The sequence below is a fragment of the Halichoeres trimaculatus genome, unplaced genomic scaffold, assembly GCF_033239565.1.
Source record: "Halichoeres trimaculatus isolate MK-OKI-2021-1 unplaced genomic scaffold, fHalTri1.1 fHalTri1_scaffold_4, whole genome shotgun sequence".
Lineage (NCBI taxonomy): Eukaryota > Metazoa > Chordata > Actinopteri > Labriformes > Labridae > Halichoeres > Halichoeres trimaculatus.
This window is the reverse complement of record NW_027437182.1, coordinates 33046950-33073492: the sequence shown is the minus strand read 5'-3', so window position 1 is coordinate 33073492 and position 26543 is coordinate 33046950. Positions and strand designations below refer to the sequence as shown.

Here is a 26543-nt window from a genome sequence, read left to right as displayed (position 1 = left end):
GGTGGAAAGTTATCAGAAGTGAGCTGGAAAAAGACCATGCTTCCCTCATTTTCCGATAGATGAGATAGCGTAGGAGTGTGGCTAAAATGATGAAGCACGGGGGATTCTCTGGAGAGGTCGTGATCGATCGTCACACATGTTAGAGTCATGAACCCTCGATTCTTCAAACCCTCCTTTCCGCTCCATCCAGTGATCTGAAAACACCTCTAACGTCATGACGTAGCAGCTCTCTGACAGAACGTCTTGTTTCTAATGGGCATCTTTCACCGCCTATAGATAAAACAAAGCTCATGTCTGGAGAGAAAGAATGGCTCCACCATCACCGCTATTGCTGAGAAGTCCTGCCTCTGGTTTAGTAGCTTTGGAGAACAGAGCGGTTGCTTAGCCCTCAAGCTTTTAGCTCATGTCGTTAAAGGGAGGCAGCGGTTTGGCAACAGCTCAAAGTGCTGTGATGTTTACTTGGAGCAAAGAGCAGTAGATTTCCACTCCTTCACATCATCAGTGGGGCTTCATGAAGATGGACGGATTCAGACTTTGCACCAGAGCCAAGAAAGCACCGCTGCCACAGGGGGTCCACAGAGGGAAGTGCCAACCTTCAGTTTACAATTTGTCCGAGGCTCTGTTCGCCAAATAAGGAAACAGCTGTCTTCTGTTTTTCTTGAGTGCTAAGAAGAGGTCTGACATTTCAAGTTCTGAACTTTTTAAGAAACATTTCTGAAAGTTAAGGAAGGAACATCAGAATATGTTTATGAATTTCATCCTGTTAGTGCTGAGAGATTGAGGAAGAAAATCCCTCTCTTGGTTTTCCCATGTGAGCCCAGAACAGAGATTTTCCTGTTGATAAGATCAGAGGTGGTGCCAGGCCGAGCCCCCGACTCCATGAAGTGCAGGTTTAGTTTGGGCTAAGACAACGAGGACAGCAGCTGCAGGGCCACAGGTGAGCTGTTCACCAGCCGGAGCAGCCGGGTCAAAGCAAACATCCATGAATGATGACTGCAACTCCCTTCGAGTAGGCCTCCCTGTGTGTCCGTTTAAACCTCTGCTGATTACCCAGAATGCAGCAGCATGTCTGGTCTTAAACCAGCCCAAAACAGCACATGCCACCCCACTGTTAATATCTCTTCAATGGCTTCCAGTGGCAGCTCCAATCTAATTCCAAGCTCTTCCTCTGGCTTACAAAACACTGACAAGAACAGCTCCTGCCTACCTGGGGTCCTTCATCCAAGTCTACACTCCTTCTTGCCTACTACGCTCTGCTTGTGAAAGATGCCTTGTGCCCCCAGCCCAGGGCGGCTCTAAATCTCTAGCCAAACTCTTCTCCTCTGTTGTTCCCAAATGGTGGAATGAATTACCTAACTCTATACGATTCACAGAGTCCACTTAGGCCCTCATTTGACCCTTCTCCTCTTTGTCCCCAGAGGTAGAATGAGTCAGTAGGTCTCAGACCCAGCTCTTAGTCAATATTTTGCACTGATCATTGAATGTTGTTGGAGGTTGGAGTACACTCACTGGCTATTTTATTGGGTACACCTTGCTAGTACCTCCTCCATTCCTCAGAGAGTTTGGTCAATATTGACATGATAGCATCACACAGTTTCTGCAGATTTTTCAGCTGAACATCCATGATGAGAATCTCCCGTTCCACCACATCCCAAAGGTGCTCTATTGGATTGAGATCTGGGGACTGTGGAGGACATTTGAGTACAGGGAACTCATTGTCATGTTGAAGAAACCAGTCTGAGATGATTCCAGCTTTATGACATGGAGCGTTATCCTGCTGGAAGTAGCCATCAGAAGATGGGTACACTGTGCTCATAAAGGGATGGACATGGTCAGCAACAATACTCAGGTAGGCTGTGAACTTTAAACCATGCTCAGTTGGTACTAAGGGGCCCAAAGTGAGCCAAGAAAATATCCCCCACACCATTACACCAGCAGCAGCCTGAACCGTTGATACAAGGCAGGATGGATCCATGCTTTCATGTTGTTGACGCCAAATTCTGACCCTACCATCCGAATGTGGAGCAGAAATCCAGAACCATCAGACCAGGCAACGTTTTTCCAATCCTCTATTGTCCAGTTTTGGTGTTGCTGTGTGAATTGTAGCCTCAGTTTCCTGTTCTTAGCTGACAGGAGGGTCACCCGGTGTGGTCTTCTGCTGCTGTAGCCCATCTGCCTCAAGGTTGGACGTGTTGTGCGTTCAGAGATGCTCTTCTGCAGACCTCGGTTGTAACCAGTGGTTATTTGAGTCACTGTTGCCTTTCTATCAGCTCCAACCAGTCTGTCCATTCTCCTCTGACCTCTGGCATCAACAAGGCATTTTGGCCCACAGAACTGCTGCTCACTGGATATTTTCTCTTTTTGGGACCATTCTCTGTAAACCCTAGAGATGGTTGTGGGTTAAAATCCCAGTAGATCAGCAGTTTCTGAAATACTCAGACCAACAACCATGCGACGTTAAAGGCCCTTAAATCTTCTTTCTTCCCCATTCTGATGCTCTCTTTGAACTGCAGCAGATCGTCTTGTTTACATGCCCAAATGCATTGAGTTGCTGCCATGTGATTGGCTGATGAGAAATTTGTGTTAACGAGCAGTTGGACAGGTGTGCCTAATAAACGACTGGTGAGTGTATATTATGGTTAGTTATGGTCACATTATTCTACATGGGAAAATAACAAACAAAAAAAATTATTGCACTCAATGGTAGCACCTGCAGCCAAATAACTTGTAGCACTTTGTTGCACTGACTAAGGTTTTCCCTACTGTCCACCAAATTCTTGCTTGTGTTTTTCATCCCTTTGAACAGAAGCTAAATGAAACTGGAGAACTGTAACATTTTGGACACTGCTGGAGCTGGAGGAGCTGTTCTGCAGCTGACCCCGCTCTGTGACCTCCCTGTGGTGGAGGGGAAACAAAAATCTGTATCTCAGCCTTTCTGAACCTCTAGAGAGTAACACAAACACCTCTCCACTTTCAGACCCCGTGTTTTCTGACACCTGCAAGATTGATACCAAGTTCCTGTCTCTGAACTACCTGGGCGGATACATGGAGCCGCAGACATCAAAAGGCTGCATCCTGTCTGGACCCGACAAAGACCGAGAAGTCCACATCGTCGAGCTCCAAGCCCCCAACTCCAGCAGGTATGCAGGCAAAGCCAAGAAAAGATGTTGTCATGGTTTATTTTTGAGGTCACGATGCTCTCACTAATCTCTGTGGGGTTTGTTTTGGATGGAAACTAACAGGAAGGCTCAGAGGGGGGGTGTTACACTCTACTTTTTTTGGGCTGTGTATTTCAAAACCTGGTTTGAAAGTCCAGGTTGCCAGATAATTCCCTCACTCCCTCCGAGGAGCGATAATTCAGAGCTCAGCAAAGAGCTCCAATGTGTTGGTTGCCGTGCTGTATCTCAAGTGTTATCTGCTCTGTAGTGCATATGTCTGCTTTTTCTCCGGGAGCACATCCAGCTCTTTAATTAGTTGGCCAGACACACGAGGCGTGATAACGCAGCGTACTGCAGAGCGTACCCTTCAGATTTCCTTTTTTCTTCTCTCTCCTCTCTGCAGCGCTTTCCAGGTGGACGTCATCGTGGAGCTGCGACCCCTCGAGGACGGTGCCCCGCTTCATCGTGACGTCGTCTTGCTGCTCAAGTGCGCAAAGTCGGTCAACTGGGTCATCAAGGCTCACAGTGTGATCGGAAAGCTGGATATAGTGGTAAGCTCAGAGCACGTCAACAGATAAAAGCTTTTTTCCTCCGTCACAGTCTTCCCCACGGGGAGTTAAACTGTCTTATCACACATCCAGCAGCTCAGAACTCAAGTCCCAGAAAGAAATGTCATCACTTTTCAGCACTGACCAAAAAATGTGTCACACCAGGATGTGTGCGGAGATGGTGCCTCGTTCCTCTGTTGAAGGGGGAGTGAGGGGATAACAGGTTAGAGAAGGGACTGTGAGGCCTCATCACAGCAGCTACAGGGACTGTCATCACATCCAGAGAGCCGGGGACAGGATCACGTATTTCAGACACACACACACAGCCTGAGCTGCTCCCCATCAGTCGGAGTGTGAGCTACGAGCTGCACTTGCTCCAGGCGCGTTTTTTAAGCTGCGCTGTTCAGACCTCCTCTCTACTCTCCAAAGACAAACACCGGCTAATTACTGCGATATGTCAGAGTGCCCTTTTACTGAGAAATACAGCTAACACAAATCACGCCTGATGAGGACACAGTTTTGATTTTAAATCTTTATTAGTATTACTCCAGTCTCCAAAGAGCCTGAGGAACTTAGAGAAAATGACACCTCATGTGTTCAGCAGAGAGGAACAGTTAAACTGTAGATCATGTTGACAGCGAACTGGAAGATGTCCAACCACCGCGCTGCTTCAGGGGAGGAATTTAAGACCCTTTATTTTGGTTAAAAAAAAAGGCAGTGCAGTAAAACAGACAGAAACTTGTGTTTTAGCGTGTGACTCTGGGGACTTTTTCAGTGTTATATCTGCTGTTGTGCTGTGTGCCCTCTCTGCTGTTAACCCTGTGCTGGTTTCAGAGGAGGTGTCAGGAGAGGGCTCTGTGTTTCCTCAGTCTGTAATCCTGATACTCCTGCAGGGCTGCTGCAGCCATGACACTGCACTTTAGCCAGGCATGGTGTGTTTTCACAGCTGTAGGGTCACTGCTGCACTGTACGTCAGTCAGGCTGTGTGGGTGTACTGTCAGGTCACCTGATGCCTGTGGTACCTACAGAGCAGCCTCAAACCATACTCAGGCTTCAGATAGAGGCTCCTCACAGATCAGCATTTTCTGTACAACATTAAAGTCACCTGGATAAAGAATGCAGATCAGGTTTTACAGTACGGGAACAAGCATGATGCACACATTTTGTCAGCATCAGAAACATCCTGTTGCTGATGACTGAACTTCTCACAAAGCATCACAGATTCTCCACAGCTCTGCTCTCTGATCACATCTTACGAAACAGAAACCATGACGCTGATCTTTATCTGGGTCCTTCAGCATTGAGTGTCTGCTCATGTTCTGATGTATTTTCCGGCACAATATGTGAAGCATTTTGTTCCTCATAGTAAAAGTGTACCATTAGATATATGAAAAAACTACTGTCAGGGAATGGATCAGTCAGAATTCAGATCTTGAAGGAGACATATTGCACCCCTTATCATCCATTTCATACAGTCCCTCGTGGTCTAAATGAGATGTCTGCACCGTGTGTTGGTGAAAGTATGAAATAGATAATGTAATATAAGGTTGAGACCTTTCTGCTTAAACAGAGCTTATCTTGAGTGTGTCTCTTTAAACGCAAATTGAGCTCTTTTTCACCCTGTCCCACTCTCTGCGTCATGTGTTGCACCCAAGCGGCAACCTCAGGAGGTAGGAAATAAAGGTTAAAGTTCTGAAAACTGCCATTCATTGAGAGTCCACCTGAGGCTGCAGAAAGACCTGAAACTATGTCAGCAGCAAAACCAAAAAAAACCCCCAGATTTTTATTGAAAAAAAAAAAAGTTATAAAATGTTTTGGGTATGAGTATCTAATTTCTCCATCAGCCCACACTGTTCAGGGGGTGAATTTTTTTTACAACTCCTTCTTTTTAACACCATTAAACTGACAAGCTTTGCCCATATAAGGGCATAGGTGCCCTGACTGACTGGTGGACACTTGTAGCTGTCTGTAAAGAGGCTAAAGACCTGCCTCTTTACTGCTTTACCTGACTCAAACAAAGCTAGGTTGAGTTCAGCATTTCTAATATGGCTGCTGTTGAGGAAGGGCTTCAAAACGCTGTATCACAAACAGATGGGTGATGATGTCATACAGTCTGTGGTTACACCCCACCCTGAGATCAGCCTATGGAGCAAACAACTGATAGCGAAATACACATAAAATGTCTTTAGTGTTCAAAACCATAAGATTTACTACACAAGCAAAAAAAATTATAAACAAGGTTCAGGAAATGAGAAATCAATAAAGAACCATAATACAACTACAGGGAAACCACTAGGAGTGGGACAAAAATCAATGTATTATATTATTGGGATTTTTCACGTTTGTTGATTTTAAATCAGGATTTTTTTTTTGTGAGATTTTTTTTTTTTTTCCAAATTCCAATTCCAATTGTCCTTCATTTTAGTCTTTGTTTATGAGCTGGTTTGAAAAAAAAGTTGAGATGTCAGATCCTCTGAATAAATACTAAAGGGTGGCTCCCATGTGGTGTGCATTTTTGGGGAAATTATGGCTCCAGATATAGTCTATAGAGATCATCATCATTCAATTTGTACACTTTGTCTGGAGTTCAAAAAGGGAACCCAAAATTGGCAATATTGAAGAATTGCAATTAAAACCGAATCAGCACCCCAAAATTCATGAAAGAATCAAATCAGGAGAAAATCAGTGTCCCAGCCCTGGAAACCACACATATTATGTATCTGTTTAGGCCTGTCACCTTCAGCTTTGAGTCACTAAAAACAATGTTTTTTAAAAACTCTGGCCAAAGTGAAGATTTTGGAAAACTATGGTTTCATGATTTTATGAGGAAGCTGGTAAATGGAGTTTTTGGTTCTGAAACGTCACAACTGAATGACGGGAGCTCATTCTGATTGGCTGGCTCCACATCTGAAAAACACTGCCCAATATGTGTTTGGCACGCTTTGAGACGCACTTATTGGATTTCCCGCTTGGTGTGGATAAAAGTGTTTTTAAGAAAGAACAAAGGGGGGCATTCAGTTTTTGAAAATACCCGACTATGTGTGTGCAAGGCCTCAGGGAGGCAGTGGACCTTGAAACGCCTCAGAGCAGGGGAACCTCGTTAACTCATCATCAGATTCACCTGCAGAGGGGAGGAACATGCAGAGCAAGAACACACACAGCTGTTACATGTGAGGCTGTTTTGGCACACCGCCCAAAATTTGAGCTGTCAGAGGGCGAGGGTGGAGATGTCAGGTAATGATTCTGTGACTCTTACTGAGACATCAGAGTAAGACTGACAGATTATCGGTTTTCAGAGACATGTGTGTGGTTTTTCTTTGTTTAATTTCAGTGGATGTTTTGATGAATTCAGTGGATTTGTTTTCATACCAAACCAAAACCTGCAACTAACACTATTTTACGACTGCTGCAGCTCACAGCATGTCAGTGTGTGTCAGAACACAGGAGGATAGCTCGTCTAAACACACTTCCTAAACCTGATTTTTTTGTCTTGACAACAGGATGCAGAGCTTGTGTAACCAGTGTTTGGGAGAGTGTCAACTATGAGTGCGATATCCTCGTAAAAGCGAGGCCTCTCTTCAGTTAGAAAGCAGGTTGAACTCAGTGTTGCTCAACAGAGCTGAATGTGTGGGAAACGACTGTGAGAAAGAATCCTAACTCCCTCACACAGGGAGGGTACGCAGCAGGGCAGAACACCAATCTGCAGCGCTAACTAACATGTTGGTCTCTGAGCACGGGCTTAGCGGTGGCACACCCATCCCCTCACGCTCATGCACGTGATTCACACGCTTGACTTGACACAGGACTGTACTTGAAGTTGAATATCTGTTGTGATAGTTGGGCTGTAAATCATGCCGTGCTGATCTGAAGATCCAACCCAAAAATAAAGGTCTGAAGCTGTGATGGAAAACATGTGATGAGAACGGTTTCTTCTCCTCAGGCCTCTGATACCGTGAGCTTTGGCTCAAACATGGACAGGCTGATGCAAGTCTCAAAATCGCCCAAGCAGCACTTACCATCGGGACCACAAGCTTTGATCAAGTGGGCAGGGGATCACGGCTACGGTCCTGTAACGTCCTACACCAGCACTCCTATGGCAAACCACTTCACCATCCGACTCAGAGAGCCAGGTAAACCTAACACACATCGTCTGACTCCTTAAGTTTCAAACCAGGTAAATCAGGGATAAAAAAAAACCCATCAATACATGTTCAGCAAAAAGAAAACGTATATTTGTGCAGCTGTTGCCGTTTTTTCATGAATAATAGAGCACATTTCACAGTCCTCACAGAAAGACCTAGCGTAAAATTGAGTAATGGTTTTATTGTCACAGTCCTGTGTAATTTCCCGGCCTGTAAAATCAGCCTCTCCAGGCTCTAACCATGTGTGACTTCCAGATGTGGTGGATCCTCTGGAGAGCATGCTGCCTCCAGAGCTCTCCATCCTTCGTGACCCCAGCTCCCACCCAGGAGTCGGAGGAGATGTAGGGATCGCTTTGAGACACTCTGGTCTGCCTTTCCCCTTCCCCCCACCCGGGTCTGACGGCCTGCCCTACCTGGAGCTGCCCGGCTCTCTGGGCGAGCACCCCTGGAACAGAGGAGAGCCTGAGGAGCACCAGGGTGTCCTGAATGTTGGTCTGGTTGTGCAGTGTGAGGACACAAAGATGGTGGTCAGCATCGACAAAGAAAGCTTACAAGTGAGTAAAAAACGGACTAACTGACCAAGAATCCTGAAAAGTGATGATTACCTAAAGAAGAAAGATGCATACAAGATTAAAATGCAGAAAAGAAACTCAAACAGCTTTATGTTCAGCACTTTTCTGACAATCCAGCTTTGTTCTTGGAGGGTGGTGTGGAAAAAACGTCCCTTTATCCCTTTTACCAAAGCCTGGCCTGATAATCTATCATGAGACTGGAAATATCTGACACATGTTGTATTTATTTTACCATAAAACATTTTGTGGTAGGATCAAATGTTTAAGAGCTCACGTAAATCCTTAAATGTCTCATTATAAACACATTAGTTTGAAAAACGTCAAACTTAACATCAGTATTTTAACAACAAAGTTATTGTTAAGGCAACATGTTTCTCTGCAAGGAATCAAGGAGTTGAGCAATACTGTCATCTGAAGTCAAATAAGAAAGCTGAACATGATTTATTTTTCCAACTCTTTTTATTCAGTTTGTTTTTTGCAGTATACAAAGATTTGTAAATGAGAGCTCAAAACACTGAGGTGGCTTGTCAACAAACCTGTTCCTCTTCTGTCCTCCAAACCACCCACCCAGCTCAGGTCAAAACCAACCAGGGACATTTGATACATATTATCAATCAATCATACAGCACAAACACACACCCACCCACACATGCACACACAGACACACACACACGCACACGCACAGGAAACAGCCAACCCCCTGGGAGGGCAGAAAAAGAACAATAACAAAAACAAAATAAAGGAAAGAATAATCATTAAAAACAGCAGACCAGTATACAAACACATATTGGGAAATGAGCAGTACCTGTTCAAATTAATAACCTGGAAACATGAACACATTTAAGGCTGAACATATTCTTTAGATGTTCAGTGAAACTTTATTCCTGAATCTGAAATTCAAGATTATTTAATGACCCAAATTGGATAAATGCTGATTATTTTAAATGCATCAAAGTAGAATTAAACAATTAAAATGTCACAGTCTGAAGAGGAATTTGCTCTAAGAAACTTTTAACAGACTCTGCTTTTGTGAAAGACTGGGTGTGACAAAATAAAAAAACAAAATGTCTAATAAAATATTAATACGAACCCATACTTAATGCGTATGTTTGTGTTCAAACAAACTGATAAACACATTAGTAGCCAAATATTTTTCCCCTGTAACAAGTAGGGATGGGCACCTGTCACATTTGAAATGGTACAGTACCGATATAGTAACCCGGGATCAGTACTGTTACTCGGTACAAATTTTTGGTAATTTTGTGTGTATATATATGAAATGTGTATTCATATATATATATATATATATATATATATATATATATATATATATATATATATATATATATATATATATATATATATATATATATATATATATATATATATATATAAATATAAATAAATAAATGTATATATATATATATTAAAGTCTTACAATGTTTCAATTTAACCTATTTATTCTCAAGATATAAACTTGTAATGCTGTGTTCATGTCCAGTATGAAAAATCTCCTCTTCCACTCCCTCACAGTCACAAGAATATGTTTAGGTACCCAAACATGATACCTTTTGATTTCATGTAAACCAGTACCTGGTACTACAGATGGAATTTGGTCAGTACCCATAGAAGTGCCTTATTCCATACCGCTCTCTGGTAACAACAAAATGTCTCAAAGGTTTTAAGTTGTTGTGATCTACATTATTGACAGAGTTCAGGTGTTTGTATGAAGGCTAAAGGATATTTTCAGATCAGAACTTGCAGGAACATAGACCAGGTGTATTTGCTGTCACTCTTGATTCAGTTCCTGAAGTTATTTCGCGTCTGCTGGGAAAGTAAAAGCAACTCTTGAAGGTACAATGACAACTATTGTTCTCATGTTCTGACTTTTTATTGAAACAAATAATAGATACCAGCTGCCCAACCAGCAAGTCGAACAGTTTTTCAGTGTTTGGCATCTCAACAGAAGGACAGCGCAGTCAGCCCACATCACAGAGTGGAAACTGGCATAGACTGTAATTAGGAGAGGCTGTGGCTGCAGCGAGACCACCTTGTGGGATTTGTTTATTCCTGGGAACCCAAGAGTCAAACACGACCGCTCGGACTTTAAGACTTTCTTTTATAATTGTTAATGTGACTTAATGAAGAGAAGTTTTTGATCAGTGTCCAATAATGTCATTTCTGTGTGTTTCCTCAGGCAAATGGTTTTTCTCATGCTAACCTCACGCTCCAGGACCCCGCATGCAAAGCTCGAGTCAATGCCACCCACTACACGCTGGAAACTGCTCCTGAAGGCTGTCAGACCACTGTGTTCCCCATGCAAGGCAGCCCCATGGCCCTGCACATCAACTCTGTGAGTACAGACCAGTTCATAGACTGACAACAAAAATCAAATACAGCTGCTCAAACTGCGCACCATAAACCATAAACCAAATGTTGATACAAAATTTAAAGTTCACGTCCAAGCTAATTTTGTTATCAGGAAAAGAACTTTTATTTGAATCCTTTTTGTAATAACCAGTAGTCAATGGCCTCAATTTTTAAACTCATGATATTCATTTTTTTTTCTGAAATGTTTTTTTGTTGTTCCAATATATAACCATGCCATATAAAAATGTTCAACCCCTTGTTGCTTTAACCCTTTAGAGCCCAGCACAGTGCTGGCGCTACAATTAACATATTAAGTTTGAATTGGCGGTAGATTTGAAACCAGATAAGGTAGATCCATCATTCTTTTTGCATATAAAATCTGGGGAGTAACATGTTCATGTTTTTTTTTCAACATGTCTCGGAGCGCTATTTTCTTTCACTAATGTGCTTTGAAGAAATCCAGAACACGGCGCAAACAACAGAAACATTACTTCGCATTACTCCCTACTTTAAATACACATCATCACATTTTTATATTTAAAAATTTAAGGAATACAGCCATGGCATTTCTGTATTTAGAATAAAAATTCGTGAAATTATTTAGTTTTTTTGGTTTATTACACTTTTCAGTTGAGATGCACAATATTATTGGCACGTTATTTGTATCAGATGATATTGACTTAAAAATGAACTAATGGCCATCAGCCAGTGTTCGCTGTTACCAATAACATAATGTGCTGCTGCTTACTAGATTAAATGCCTGACCTGCTTTTTTTTTAATCAGTTGTCATAAATGTGAATCCAATTTTAAACGTAGTGTGAGGAGATTTGTTTCAACTGGACTGCATTGGCCCCTTCTTGCCCAGAGTCTCACATCTTTAACAGGGAGTGTGATCAGTATGAAATTAAATGAAGATCTGATTGGAACAGATTTTCTTTGTGGTAATGTTAGTGAATCCTGGTTATGTCCTGCCAGTCATCTACCAAGCAGAGCTAACGTAACCTCACTCTTCATTTTATTGATAGACTCTCAAGTTTGAACAGACCACTGCAGAATGAATTGGAATGAACATTAGCACAAACAGCTTAGCCCCTGTGTTAGCCTTTAGCTCAGGTGCTATCACTTTCCTGTTTAGCTTTCCTCTGCTCTGACTAGGGATGGGTACCTTTCGCATTTAAACCCTTCGGCACCGTTAACTGGTACCTGACAATCATTTTCGGTACTTAACGGTACCAATTCTTGGTGCTCTTATGTCTTTATGTGGTCATAAATATTAAATTGTTTAATGATAAAATATGAGTTTTTCAATTTAACATATTTATTCTTCAACAAATAAATGTACAATGCTGTATTCTTGTACAGTCTGGAAAATCACCTACTCTTCCACTCTCTCACAGTAACAAGGATGTGTTTTGGTACCAAAACAGGGTACAGTTTGATTTTATGTGAATTGGTACGGGGTACTACATACAGAATTCGGTCAGTACCTATAAAAGTACCTCATTCGGTACCCATCCCTAGGTCTGAGGTCCCTTTTCTGTCTGATCCGTCACTATGAAATTAATCACAGAAATTGTTTTTGCAGAGAAAAACACAGATCTCTCTTATCACTACTAAACTTTGTCAGCTGTGTGGTGTTGTCATGGAGACTTAGACGTGCCATAAATCAGTTTGGTCCACTAAGAAGCTCCTCACAGCCCCTTTAAGTATTTTTTTAGTTTTGCACAAGAAATTAATATTACTTGATAAATGTGATGAGTGTGCACCACAGTACTACAGGCAAATTGTAGAAGAGAGTTGATGATCTCTATCATAAGTTGTGTGCAGATAAAAATATCTGTAGCGGTATCTGTAATCAGCTAATGAGTTAAAAAATATAATTTGTATTATATAGGCAAAAAAAATCCAGGAATCAGGAATTCTTTATTAATCCCAGGGGGAAATTTGCTATAACCATTTCTCTTTACATAATATAAAAGTTGGAAATAAGATGTAATAGGGACATACAATAAACTAAGAATTAGAAAGATGATGATAGCTTTATTCTTCATTGCACATGTTTCAAAGCAACAAAATTACATTTCAGTTACATCTTGTCTAAGAACATACAGTGACCGACAGGGGGGAAGGACAAGAGTCGGGTATCAGGTATACAAATAAATAAGCAATTGAGTATCAGTAAGTACCATCCCTGCGTCCCTTTTTTAGCCACTTTTTTAGTTAGTCTAAGTAAGTTTATAAGTCTGCCTTTATTATAAATTGGGATATAAGGGATAAATGATGTACAGCAAAAGTTTTATGCAACAATTTATACTTCAGCATGTAAAAATGTAAAGACATGCTCTGGCAGCCTTGGTATGGCAGGTCGTAATGGGTTTCAACTGTGCTTTTTTAATTAAAAGTTGAGGGATTCAACCTGACCTGAACCAAAGTTTAATAACTTTCAGCCATGTGGTTGGCAATCAGTCGTATGAAGATTCAGATTTTAAATCCTTGTTGAGGTCTGGTTTTAAATGTGACATGCACTGTGATCTCATTAGTGAACGTCCTGTGGCTGACCTGTTGGCCTTCTCAACCAATCACAGCACAGAGATAATTGCCAATTACAGCTCAGTCGGGCAGAACCGCTCTGTTCTTTGTCTGGGAAAACAAAGTCAATGCTGGAGTAAAAAAAGCTGCAAGTACCAAACAAAAAACAAACAGTGAAGGTTATGAAAGGTTGGGGGCGGGGCTAAACTGACTGACAGGTGGAGCTGTTTGCCAGGCAGCTCGTCTTCGTGTGAGTTAGCAGCAGCAGCAGTCGTCTCAGTGCTTCAACATGCCTCCTCAGAAACTAGAGGGTGATGTCACTGTACTGTACAGCCACAGAAATTCAGAGATGGGAGCTTCCCACTGGAGGCTTGAGGCTTTAACTCATTTTCCAAATATCTCCTCCTCCTTTATTGGCTGAGCACAAACTGGGAAATATATTCACAATAGCTGTGGTGTCATTATGGTCAAGACGGAGAGTAGGAAGTAGTTTTACTCTGAGCTTTGAGGACTCTTTCATGTGATGGTGAACACTTCTATGCGTTCACATGCTGACACCCTCAGTTATCTTCATTATTAAGGAATGCATTCACTCAGAGTGTTTGTTCCAACAAGCCGGGATGAATCACTTCCCCCCAAACCCTGTGAAACCTTTTGTGGGGGAAATTTTGAGCAACACATTTTGTGTCTAATGCAGATTGAAAAAACCTGGGCACACGTCCAGGCTTGTCTTTGTGTAAACACTTGAACAGAGGGGTAGCCCCTGACCTCTGGTCAAAGGAGACACATCAGGGTCTCCACACATCAAACACAATCTGTTTGGGCTGTTGTTTTCTCATCCTGAGACTTATTGGCTGAAGTCAGCGGAGGCAGCGGCTCATGGCGGGTCACCTCACACTCGGTTCAGACTGAAGGAAAACACTGTCAGTGTCGTGGAGATCGTCCTCCCACCTCATTAAATGAAGCTTTTTTTCAAAGCAGCATGTACTCATCTCAGACCTCTGACATTCCTCTGCTCTGCTGAGAAATTAAAAGAATGTTTTTATGTTTTCCTTCAGCGTGAGTCCCACTGCTGAAGCAACAGGACATTCCCACATTTTAAATCCAAGTCTGAATGTTTTGGCGAACCCCACTCAAAGATTCAGATCTCCGTGACTGCAACTTGTTGAAAACTCTGAATTAAGCAACACTTTCCACAAGTGGATCTGTAAAAAAAACAAAAAAACAAAGTTGGATAAGTTGTTGCAAAAGTTTCCTTTCTCATGGTGCTTTGGTATTTGTGAGTAAGAGATTCCTCCCTTGGTTTCAGGTTTTGATAAGTCATACTGAGAATAAAGATGGGAGCGGAGGGCCGATGGACTACGATGACCTGGAATCTGGAGAAGTGCTGTTCCCGAGGGATCCAGAGAGGACGCTCACAGAGCCCACAGAGCACCAGTCTGTCATTGTGGTAAGAGTGTGGTTCAGTCTGTGTGAGAACTGTGCTTTGCTGCAGGGTCAGAGTTGAAAAGTCAAGACCAACAATCATCAACATTTTTATGTAAATTATTCAGAGTTGGAGAAAAACTCCATTTCCCAGAGTCCCTTGGTGCTTGTAAAGCCTCCTCTGGCTCCTGCAATCTCTCTGACTTTCCATGATATCTACTTTACAAACTTGATCTGACATTTTCCATTTGAAGTCTCTCCATCTTCATCCCTCCACAGACTCATTTTCCTTTGTCTCATCCCTCCCTCCCGTTCCACTCATTGTTCTTGTTTCAACAGTATCTTTATTTTCTGGTCCGTGGTGATGTGGTCAGCTCTGCACACAGTCATGGAGAGGTGGAATCTGATGTCCGATCCCTGCTGATGTTTGTGTTGGCTTTGTCTTTGTCCTCCTCCCAGTTTAACTGCACGTACCATAAACAGCGGGAAACCTCAGAAACACTTGACCGGATCGTACCAGGATCCGGGAAGCAGCCGGTCAACAACATGACGTTCAACATGGAGCTGTACAACACGCTGCCGCCGTTCAACAAGCCTTCACGGCAGGCCTTCTACACTGTCACACAAGATCAGCAGGTCTTTGTGGAGGTATGCTGCCATTTCTCACACACACACACCGTCCTTTGTACAATAGTTCAAACCAAATGCAAAGATTAAAGGGGAAACCTGGTTGGACACAGCACAAGAATCTCAAGGGTGAGAGAAAAAATGTAAACAATAAAATAAAGAAAATATAAAAGCATTTACAGTACAAATGAGAGAGATCAACAAAACAAACAACAGAAAGATAAAACCAGAGGTAAACAAATGACTTCAGAAAAAGAAGTGGACTGGAAAGTTGTTTTTGGCTCTCTGTCCTGTAAACAACTAATGATCCAGATTATCAGAGGGACCCAAATGCTTTTCAACAAATAAACAAATGACATTGTATTTCGACCCATAACAATTTTTCCATTTGAAGGCCAAGAGGATCTTTCTCTTCCTTTCTATCATTTTTCCCGATTTTTCTGTTAAATCTTCTTGAGTTATGAAGTTTATGAGTTTGCTCTTTTGTAAAATATGACGGTCTGGTGACTGCAGATCATGGTAAACTGTTGTCTCCACTCAGAAAAAGACTCACTTCAGACTCATCTGTTAGATCCAGTAAAGCCAGGTAGCCAAAAGTTAAATATGGTGGTTCCACGGCCAAAAAGTGAGACTTTACAACAAATTTATCGGGGCAATACCAGCCTTTTTTCAAGGTATCAGTACTTGTGAAGGCTGCAGATACAAGCAGCAGATACTCTTGGCAAGAAAATCTTACGTCGAGCAAGTCCTCCTCACCACTAGTTGCTGCTGATTGCTGCGGTTTAACACCACGACAAATGTGCATCAGGTCCTGCTCAGACAACATAAATGAACCAGGGAGAGTTAACAGTTAAATTGTTTAATTTTCAACTGATTTACTTTAAAAAAATACTTAAACTCTGACAGTTGTTAGTTTTATTGTGCACTTTTAATATATATTTTTGTAATATTTATCAAAAAATTCTGAACTCAGAGGGAGTTTTTTATGTTTTATTTGGACTTAATGTCAGAGTAACTGTGCTGTCTTTGATCAAAATAGTCTGTCACTGTTAATTTAAAGTTCATGTATCAAAAGTACTAGTGGTATTGGTGAGTACTCAAGAGGGAGTACTTGTACTGGTATCGGTCTGCTTAAAAATTGGTAATGAACATCCCTAGAATTTATGAAGTCCGTTACTACAACTGAGGTTCACTGACTCAATCTAATGTTGTACCCTGAAATATCATTATTGAAGCTACAACTGTAGGTACAGTGGTTCCCAACCTGTTTTAGATTCACATTTAAGAAAGTGAAAGTATAGAATATAGGACTAACACAATATACTTTTCTCTCAAAACAATTCTTTCATGATCTATGAGGTTTCGATTCAACTGAAATTGCAATTCTTTGATATTTCAGATTTTTTCAACCTAGTTTATAAACATAAAAAAATAAAGGATTTAAATAAGAAAAAATAAATCAAAAAACAAAACAATTTTTAACAAAAAATCCTGATTTAGGGGTGCAGATGGCCTAGCAGTTTAAGTGGCGCCCCATAAGGTCCACCCCTGAGTGGGTGGCCCAGGTTCAAGTCCAGCCCATGGCCCGTTTCCCACATGTTGCCCCCCACTCTCGCCCCCTTTCCTTCTCTATTCATTGTTCTCTACTGTATCATTAAATGCACAAAAAGCCCAAAAAGTAATTCGACAAAAAATAATTAATAAATCCTGATTTCCATCAATTACCTGACATTTCAGGCAACAAAACAATGTTAGCAGATTAACAGAACGTATTTTAGATGGCAAGAACAGGAGTAAACCTCAGGATGAATCATCTGTTAAACAGAGCAAAAGTAAAAGAGCTGATGCTCTAATAAACTCAACATGTATCACACAGCCACCTGCTGTTTCAGTGTGTGCCTGTGTAACCTGGATCAAACCATCTACAGAGGGGTTTTTTTTTTTTAAAAAGTTTGGATATCAGGCACAAAGAGATGACTTGATTTTGATTTGGAGAAATCATTAGTACAGCAATAGAAAGGGTTAAAAAGCAGAAGACTCCTACCTACATGGGGATTGATTTCAGGTCTGGAGGCTGATTTTGTTTCATTTTACTGTTAAATTAAAAAACAAATAGTTGCAATAGATTCTTTAACCTTGGATTGCGGACTTTAGTCTCATTGAATCATCTGATCAGTGGCTCCTAGCCTTTCCCCTGAGAGGCCAAACATAACTCTGGTTTTTCTGTGTCCACTTGTTACAGGTTTTAACAAACTGCGCTCTGTGTAATCTCTGTCTGGGATATGAGCTCTTCCTCTTTGATCTTTTTGTGGGACATCAACAGTGTCAATTTGTATTTTGTCTGGCCAGGGCTAAAAAAGGCCAACACTCACTTTCACCCCTCATCTTCTTTGTATCTCTTCTCCGTGTGTCTCAGTATCCCGTCTGTCTGGCTGGAAGTCCTGTCTGTCTGTTTCGCAACAGTAATTATGGAGGTCATGTAAGAGATGGCAGAGACCCATACTTTGAGGTCCTTTGAAGAGTTGATTTATGATGATATCAGCGGGAGATGCTGCGCTGACAGCGTGGACGTAGAGCCAGCTGCTTACAAAGAGCAGTCTGTGTATGTGTGTGTAGGACCTTTCCAACGAGGATACCATCACTGATGATCAGTGAGAAAAAAAAAATAGACAGAAAGAGGAGGAGGAACAATAACTCAGAGGACTGTCTCATGGCTGAGGAGACATTACTACCATCCCCTCAGCTGTGACCACTCTGACATATTTGTTGTCGCAGAAATAGCTCATGTGTTACCCAACGCTTGTTCAGACGCCAGCCGTCAGAAAAACATTAGCGCTGATTTAGAGTCGTTTTCTGTCCGCCTGATGAATAAAACTCCATCAATGGATGTTTCTGCTCTGCTCTGGTTACCAGATCACTACTGTGTGAAGGAATCTGGACTCTTCAGACGCAGAATGCTCCTCTTTGTTGATCTGCTTGTTGCTGCTGTCACTGTTGAGTGAACATTAACAGTAAATTAAAGAAATCACATAGATTCAGGCCGAGGTGGCTCAGTGGTAGAGTGTTCTTCTCTCCATTGGAAGGTCGAGGTTTTATTCCCAGCTCCTGTAGTCACATGCCAAAGTGTCCTCAGACTAGACACTGAACCCCATATTGCTCCTAGTGTTGGTCAGCAGTTTGTGGGCGATTAGTGATGTGTTTGCTAAAACTGATGATCCCCTACTGTAGCAGTCTGTACCATCAGTGAGTGGATGTGGTGTGGATGTTTGAATGAGACTGGTAGTTTAAAGCACTTTCAGCTGTCAGAAAGACGCTTTATAAAACAAGTCCATCCAGCTTAAAAAGGTTATAGCTATGACTTATTAAAACAAAGTATTTAGTAAAAGCTGCTTTAACTGTTTGATGTTCAATGCGTATTGTAAACTCATTAGGGAAACACACTTAGGGAAAAAAGTGTGTCAATCTTTTATTACCTGAGTGTGTTTTTAAGTTTTCTTAGCTTAGCTTAGAACTAGCCTTACATAACTACACAGAAATGGGTCTCCATCCATGGAGGTGACAGTATTAAAGTCCCCTTATTTCTAAACTGGTTACAGATAATTTTTTTTATAATTCGGCAAGTTGGTGTGCAAAATGCACCATTTGAAAGACAATTAGAAAAACAAGAGGTGTTGTCCACAGACATTTTGATGCTAGTAACTTGGGATCATACTAATCATGCAGGACAGGGGCCTTTTCTCATTCTTCTCCATAATAGATTTTCTGTTTTTTCTTGATTTTCAGTTCACTGACAGGATTAAATAAAGTGTGAGGTTAGAATGATTGAATTAAAAACTAATGATTCAGCTTTTTAACTCCTGATACCAGTATTGATATTTGGGCTTTGGTATCATCCAATACGGATACTCGCCTGACGCCAGCGTTAATTTAACAATCTCTATTCCTCATTATGAGGGTGACAGGGTGAATTATGTTGTGGAAGTTTTAGGCTTTTCTAACCACATGAATCATCCGTCCATCCATCCACCCACCCACCACTTATCCTGTTCAGGGTCACGCGGTGGCTTGAGTCTATCCCAACTGTCTTCAGGCAAGAAGCGGGTTAAACTCTGGGCTGGTCCCAGTCAAACACAGGGCTTATGTGAATCAAACTGAAATGAAAATATATTTAATATTCATGCATTTATTATTATTTTTATCTTATGGTATTATTTACGTGGAGATATGTGGTGATTAATTCTCTGTCATTATCATTAATTAGTTTAACTGTTGAAAAAACAAACCTGTGGAGAAGTGATCAAGCTTGACCTCTCTGTCAGAATTTTTGTCGAAAAAAACCCCAAAAGCATTAAATATTTCCAAACTGCTGAGCTGCTGTAGTGACCTTTCTTCACTGTATTTTACATACATATGGTTGAAGTAACCACAGAATAGCATAGAACTAAATTAGATCGATCTGTCCCATGTATCACCCTTTGTCACTGATATCCTGTCTTACTTTTTGATTCTGTATTGGACCTAGTGCCAGGATCAGATCAGTGCATGCCTTATATAAATAAAGATGCCCTACAAATGACTGGTAGTCCAAATGGTTAAAAGTCCTTCCTCACGGTATTTATCCCCAATGTTCATTTAGTTGTTTTTGACTTCAATGGGGTTTTTTATGTCAAAATGATACATGTATGATCAGATACTTGAGTGGCGCTACTTTATAATATTTGTCTTTAAGTATAGTTGTAGTTTATTTTAAATCTCTTCATCAATGGTTCAGTAATAAGCAGTTCCTTCATTGAAATGCATTTTAGAAAGAGAAATGAGAAAATAAAAAAGGGATTATTCGGATCATTTGCTTTATGTGATAAATTAGACTTTCACAGACGTGCTCACGGTCGGAGGTTCCTCTGTACACGATGAATAAACGTTTATTTTTCCTCTCCTTTCTGTACTTCAGGTCACATCAACCGCGTCGGATCCGGAGCTGGGCTTCACCATCATCACATGCAGCGTTTCTCCCGACTCTAACCCCAGCGTGGCCTCAGACTACACCCTCATCGAGACAGTCTGCCCCACCGACGACTCCGTCAGATACTACCCTCAGAGGGATTTCCTGGTCCCTCACATGCAGACCGAGAAGAAAACTTTCAGCTTCAACTTCAACTCCTACTTTAACACATCTCTTCTTTTCCTGCACTGTGAAATGTCTCTGTGCTCCAAGAGGCCTCGGGGTCACGAAACACTCCCACCGGTACGCTGACAAATCTCCTCTTATCTCTAATTAACATCTTTTATGAACAAACATTTTCTCCAGAGGTGTGTGGTGTGTGTGTTATTGTTAGGTTAATCTTTAGTGTAATAGTGTACCATCTTTGCTCTGACTGACCTGAACCACACAGCATCAGGTCTCCACTCAAACAGGAAACATGAATTGACATAAAAGCTGCCAAGTATCCAGCTGCAGAACAAAACAAGCGTCCACCTCAGCTGCTGTTTTCATTTTTCTCTGACTGTGTTATCTCTCCAATTCATACAACCTCTTATGGCGCTTTCCTCATGGTTTTTTTTTACCTTTAGCTCATAAAAAGTTGTGTTATTAACACCCTGAGGCTGACACGTGACTGTGGAGGGAGTTGTTATCTTATGATTACAATCAGTGTAAGGTGAGAGCTCATGAGTTTGTCATTTGTTTGACTTCCAAGTTGAAACCAGGAGTCAGGAGTGATTGAAGGCATTTCCTTGAGGTAGTTAAATGTGGTGCATTTTGCTTGAACAAAACCATGGTGTTTTTTTTTTTATTTTGCAGCCATCTATTATTTATTTAGTTTTGTTTGAATTTTCAGTTTAAATGTCTTCTCTACCTTCATTTCTCTAACTCTGTCTCTCACAGTGCTTGCAGCCTGGTGAGAAGTGTGACTCCCTGAATCTGGACAGTATCCTGTCGTTGATGATGAACAAAAAGATCTCCACCAAGCCGTTAGTCGTCGTGGATGGAACCAGTCAACCAGACATGACAGGTTAGTAATTAGAGCTGTGTGATATTGGGGAAAAATGATATTGCAATAGTTTTGTTTCTTGAGATATACCATATCCATCCGAATATAGGACAATCCCAATTATAAGACGGCCTTCTCTTTTCAAGACCAATCTACAGAAAAAGACTCTGATAACCATTATTAACTTTGTTTAAGGAAACTTTTTTAAAATTTTGAAGTAATGAAAAAATCATCACAGTAATAATTAGAGACTTTTTTTGATATTTGGCTAAAAATAAATGTAATAAAAGTAATGGTTTTGCTTTCATTACGTTTCTCAATAACAAACTCAATCTCTACGTAAGGACCATGATACGCTTTTCTTTTACAGTTCACATTTTTTCAGACGGTTTTAATGGATATGGGACCTTCAGACATTACTCTCCGTAACTCCATATATTTTGGCTGCCTGATTTTGTTTGATGTCTCTGCTGCATTGACCATCTTTATCTTAAAACTAGCACCATTACTCCACCTCAGTTGTTCAACTTGCCCAACTTTTGGTCCACTTTGCTTTGGACAATCACCACACCTCTTTATATCTCACCTCCTGTCACTGAGTCTCTGCTGCAATTTACAGATCACCACAGCCACCGTGAGTTCACTGGCTTTACAAAAAGCTGGCGCTCTCTGATGTTGCAGGGACCCTGGACAGCTATCAGCATGTGTTTAGAGATAGACCCTGATTATAAGACGACCTCCCACAACTGTCACATTATTTTCAAAGAAAATAACATGGCCTTGTATTCAGGTCAATATGGTATATTGTGATATTTTCTGAAGTTCTCTCTTTGAACTGATAACAGACTCTTACCTAACTGCCTCTGTCTCTCTCTGCCTCACTGCACACTATTTACATTGGCAAAGAGTCTTGATCGTGCTGATATCTGTTCCTTACTGATATAGATCTGTAATATTTCCAGCAGGTGGTTCTTCTCAAACCAGGTCAGACTTCTTAACAACATGCTCCTGCACAGAGGTTCCATCATTTAAGCTTCCCTCTGCTACCAAATAATATCACAGGGTTATTTATTGAATGTTAATATGCAGTGCCCCTCCAGCCTGCCAGAGTGCCAGAGCCACAACATGCACATTCACCCAGTAGCTCACAGAGTTTGTCCTCCTTCTGCTTTTTGCCTTTTTTTAGACTTGAATAATCTTTTGCCAGAGATGTGAATCAATAAAAGTCATGTTTAGAGAAATTTTCAGAACAAGGAAAATGCATTTCGTGTAGATGGGAACTTTAAGCAACAGCTTACTTGGACATTCAACTGTCACTGTTTCAAGTTTTATGGCAGCTCACAAAATCATAAGGCGTGGGAAGGAGGATGTGAAATAAACAATAAAATGGGCTGGCTCAGAGGATCGAGGCTTAGATCTCAAAAACAAACAGAGCCCATTCTGACTGAAGACAAAGTTGAACACACAGATCTGAAAGCTGCTGCCTTATCCCTGAAAGTGTTAAATATAGCATCATGTGTGATATTAAGTAAAAGCAAACCCACTGAGAAAAGAGATGCTCAGAGGACGTCGTTTCAATGTCACTTTTGGACGTCAAACTTTGGTCTTCTGAAGGTACAGACTGTTACTCCAGATGACGTCTTTTTAAGACGTATACTGAGCGTCCATTTATGACGTCCACAGTACCTCTGTACGCACTTTGGCTAGAGTCCCCCCAAAATGTTTGAACATGTTGGGCTCTCGAACCAGCATCCCCCATGTCCCACAGCCAAGTCCCTGTGAACTGAGCTATTGTCTTTGCTGCTGCCTCCACACTCATTTTAGGATGAGAATTGTTCTTGGACCAACTATAACCAGCAGTATAGACTTGCATGTCCATCAGTCGTCCAATGTTCAGTGGTAACTTTCAGATTGTTAAAATCCCTGCCTCATTCACATTCACATTCACATTCACCATTCCCTCACGCTGCACATCGCTCAGCCCCAAACAGCAGGTGAGACGACAGAAAACAGAGAAGGTACTATAACTGTGCCAGTTGTTGCATGTTATGTGAAAAATATATGAATGGAAGGCTACGTAAACCAAATAGAAAGCCTCAAATATATTTTTAGCTCCAGGCAGGACTTTTTTATTCATATCACACAACCTTGTGATATGATTATTGCACATGCGCACATCACCATTCTGAAAGGAAATATCCTGCAGCCCTGTCAGTAATGATAGGAAAACATTTCCTCACGCTGACTTCTCTTGAGAAGATGCTCATGGGTAGTGAAATTTCTTGTCACCATCTCTGATACTTTTGTTTGATCAGCGCTACACGTCATTGAAGAAGCTCAGATTTCCGTTGTTTTGAGAATAAAGTGTGATAAAGGAGCTTCAGTGCAGAGAGAGGCCGGTGAAAGCTCAGTCCAGCACTTGGAGATTAAACCAAAACCACAAAACACTGCACATCACTCCCTCACATCTGGTCATCATTAGCTGCGGTGTGTGTGTGTGCTTTTACATTGTGTGTGCAAGTGTGTGTGCACATTTGTGTCTGTTTACACAAGCGACAGTACACAAGAGTGTGTTTTTGTGTGTGTGTGTGTGTGTGTACACTAGCATGTGGTTGACAGCAGTGGATGGGAGTAAACCCAAACTGAGGCCCTGTTCTGCTGCTCTGGACCGGCCCGTGCTGAGGGAGAGGTGGAAAAAGAGGTGTCATACAGAACCAAGCTGCAGTTGTTTTCACTTAGGGCCTTCACTGTGGCCTCAGCTTTCCACTGGAGAGGGGGAAAATGGAGAAATGAGGGGAGTGGTGGTCCAGCCAGGGCCTGAGGGCTTGATCGGAGCGTGAACAGTCATTGGTTTGTCCGAAAGGCTGTGAGAGTGATCAGGGAGAGAGCGGACTGTGGACTGGAGGAGGGGGCCTGAATCCAGATTTTACTGATTATGACTTCAGCTCGGATGGAGTGATATCATGAGTGCCCGCTCTCTGGTGGAGGGCCAGAGCCTCTCAGATCAGCATCCCCTCTGAGCCATGACATCACTCAGAGATCTGTGGTCCGTTTGAGTCAGCTCACTGACTCATTCACTTCAAACAGTGTGAGAGTCAATCTGACCAACAGAGAATGGGCGAAGTCAGCAGATCGATTACTTATTGTACTTTTATAAACACACGCTGTGAGTACATGACAAGTTATGTTTACTGTAACTCAAAGAAGTGTCAGACATACCTCATCATGGGGCTGAGCACCTCCCAGAGCTCCACAAAGAGCCAGGAGTTCATTATCAGTGGGTCTGGACCGTGGACGTCTTGATGAGCCACTCCTGTTCTGAAGCCAGCTCCATGTCACCCAGGGTTTTTGTGAAGGGCGGCCTCAGGAAAGCCCTTCTTGTCCCCAGTTATCTTGTTTAGTTGATATTTGTAAAAGAGGATTGCTCTCTGTTCTGGCCAAAAAGTTGCTGTAAAATCAACTTTTCACCATTAGCCACACACTAAGCCTCACACCAAAGCATCCTTTACTGTCTTATTAGATCAGATTTTATAAAAGAACATCATGTTGCATGGAAAAAACTTTCAGCTCTGGATTAAGGTCGTAAATTTATTAAAAAACGCCAACTTTGGCGATAGATCCAGTCAGAAGTGTGATTGCATAAACTAACAGTCATGCTGATAGGAGAGTCGCAGCTTCATCCAGAGTCCCTGTAAATCACACAGATACAGAGGATGTCTGGCCTGATTCTTAACGGTGACTATCACCCATTTAATTATGAATTTAAGACTTTACTTTCTGGACGTGAGTATAAAGTACCAGACTATTCAGCTAAGAGCTATAGCACAGCCTCATTCTGATCAACAGGTCATGGTAATGTAGCTCTGATGCTGTAGAAACAAGTTCACTTTGATCTATTTTTTATTTTCCCCCATGTTTTTACTGATGGCACTTTTTCTAAACTTTTTTTCATTTACCTTGATTTTATGGAAAGACAATTGATCATCTTTCTTCTTTTGTTTTTATAGACTGCTTTTTTGTTTTTATGAGGGCTACCTGTTTATTTCAGAGCACTTTCTCACTTTCTTTGTTGTGTTTTGTCTTGTGCTGACTGTTGTTAAAAGAAGGCAGACTCATTCACTACAAACCCAATCTACCTAAGGGAACAAATAAAGTAACCTTGAAATTTATCATCTGGTAGAGTGGTCCCCAACCCCCGGTCACGGCCACGACTGGGTCGTGGACCAGTACCGGTCTGTGAGTCAATTGATACTGGGCCGCACATAAAAAATACTCAACTTATATTATTTCAGTTTGATTTATTATCTGATTCTGAATAAGGTTTTGTTTTGAAAAATTACCAGAATCTCTCCGTTATACCAGTGTATGACTCATTCTTGATGTCAAACTCCCCAAGCTAGCAAAATAGACAAAAAAAACAAACATCTTTGGAAAGTTTCTTTGGGCATTCTAAAAAAGCCAGTGAGGCTTTTTTAGAAGAAGAAGAAGAGCCAGTCTGTAAGAATATTGTGTGGCATTAAACCGGTCCATGGCAGAAGGAAGGTTGGGGACTGCTGATCTGGTAGATGGCCCCCTGCTGGCCATTTAAAAGAACAAAGGTTAAAGGGACCTTTGCAGTGTGTCCAACAGCCTGCTTTGGAAAAACAAACTATTTCAGTAAGTTAACTTGAAGTTTAGGAAATATGAAAAAACGTTTTTCACAGCTCTACAATCATTAATTGACCAGGTCCAGCCATTAGTGATGAAAACAGATTGTTTGTACTATCGTTGAAAAAAAAAGTGATTAGTATTATGCATAAGCCATGTTGACGCCCAGGTAGACCTCACCATTACAGGCGCTAACAGCAGGATCACCTCACCTGTTAGGCTGTTTTAGAGATGGCGGACATTGTGCTCATGCGTTATCATTGAAGAACAAAATGGGAATCCTTTGGTAAAGTGTGGTAATGTTGAGATATATCACTAATTTAGATTTAGGAGACACATAATTTACATTTTTATCAATGTTTGATGTGGAGAACGCATGCGCGTCTTGAACTTGTTAGTTCGGGGTCTTCCAGTGAGTTTTCTGGACATATGACGCTCTGCATCTGCCTCACTTGAAGATGCAGTTAGTTAATCGGCCAATTTTTGGCAGCAGTGCATACAGCTAATGCTAAAACCAAACGGGCCATTCCCCAA

General features: G+C 41.5%; 1 protein-coding gene across 1 annotated transcript in view; it reads left to right on the top strand.

The window, feature by feature from the left end:
- The window catches only part of tgfbr3 (transforming growth factor, beta receptor III), a 121266-nt gene that overhangs the window by 78674 nt on the left and 16049 nt on the right, over positions 1-26543 (top strand). Inside the window, exons 6-14 of the mRNA XM_074668369.1 lie at positions 2978-3140; positions 3562-3709; positions 7647-7836; positions 8104-8402; positions 10618-10773; positions 14630-14770; positions 15205-15393; positions 20324-20617; positions 21257-21383. Of these exons, the coding sequence (XP_074524470.1) occupies positions 2978-3140; positions 3562-3709; positions 7647-7836; positions 8104-8402; positions 10618-10773; positions 14630-14770; positions 15205-15393; positions 20324-20617; positions 21257-21383 (1707 nt within the window). The remainder of the gene's footprint in view (positions 1-2977; positions 3141-3561; positions 3710-7646; positions 7837-8103; positions 8403-10617; positions 10774-14629; positions 14771-15204; positions 15394-20323; positions 20618-21256; positions 21384-26543) is intronic.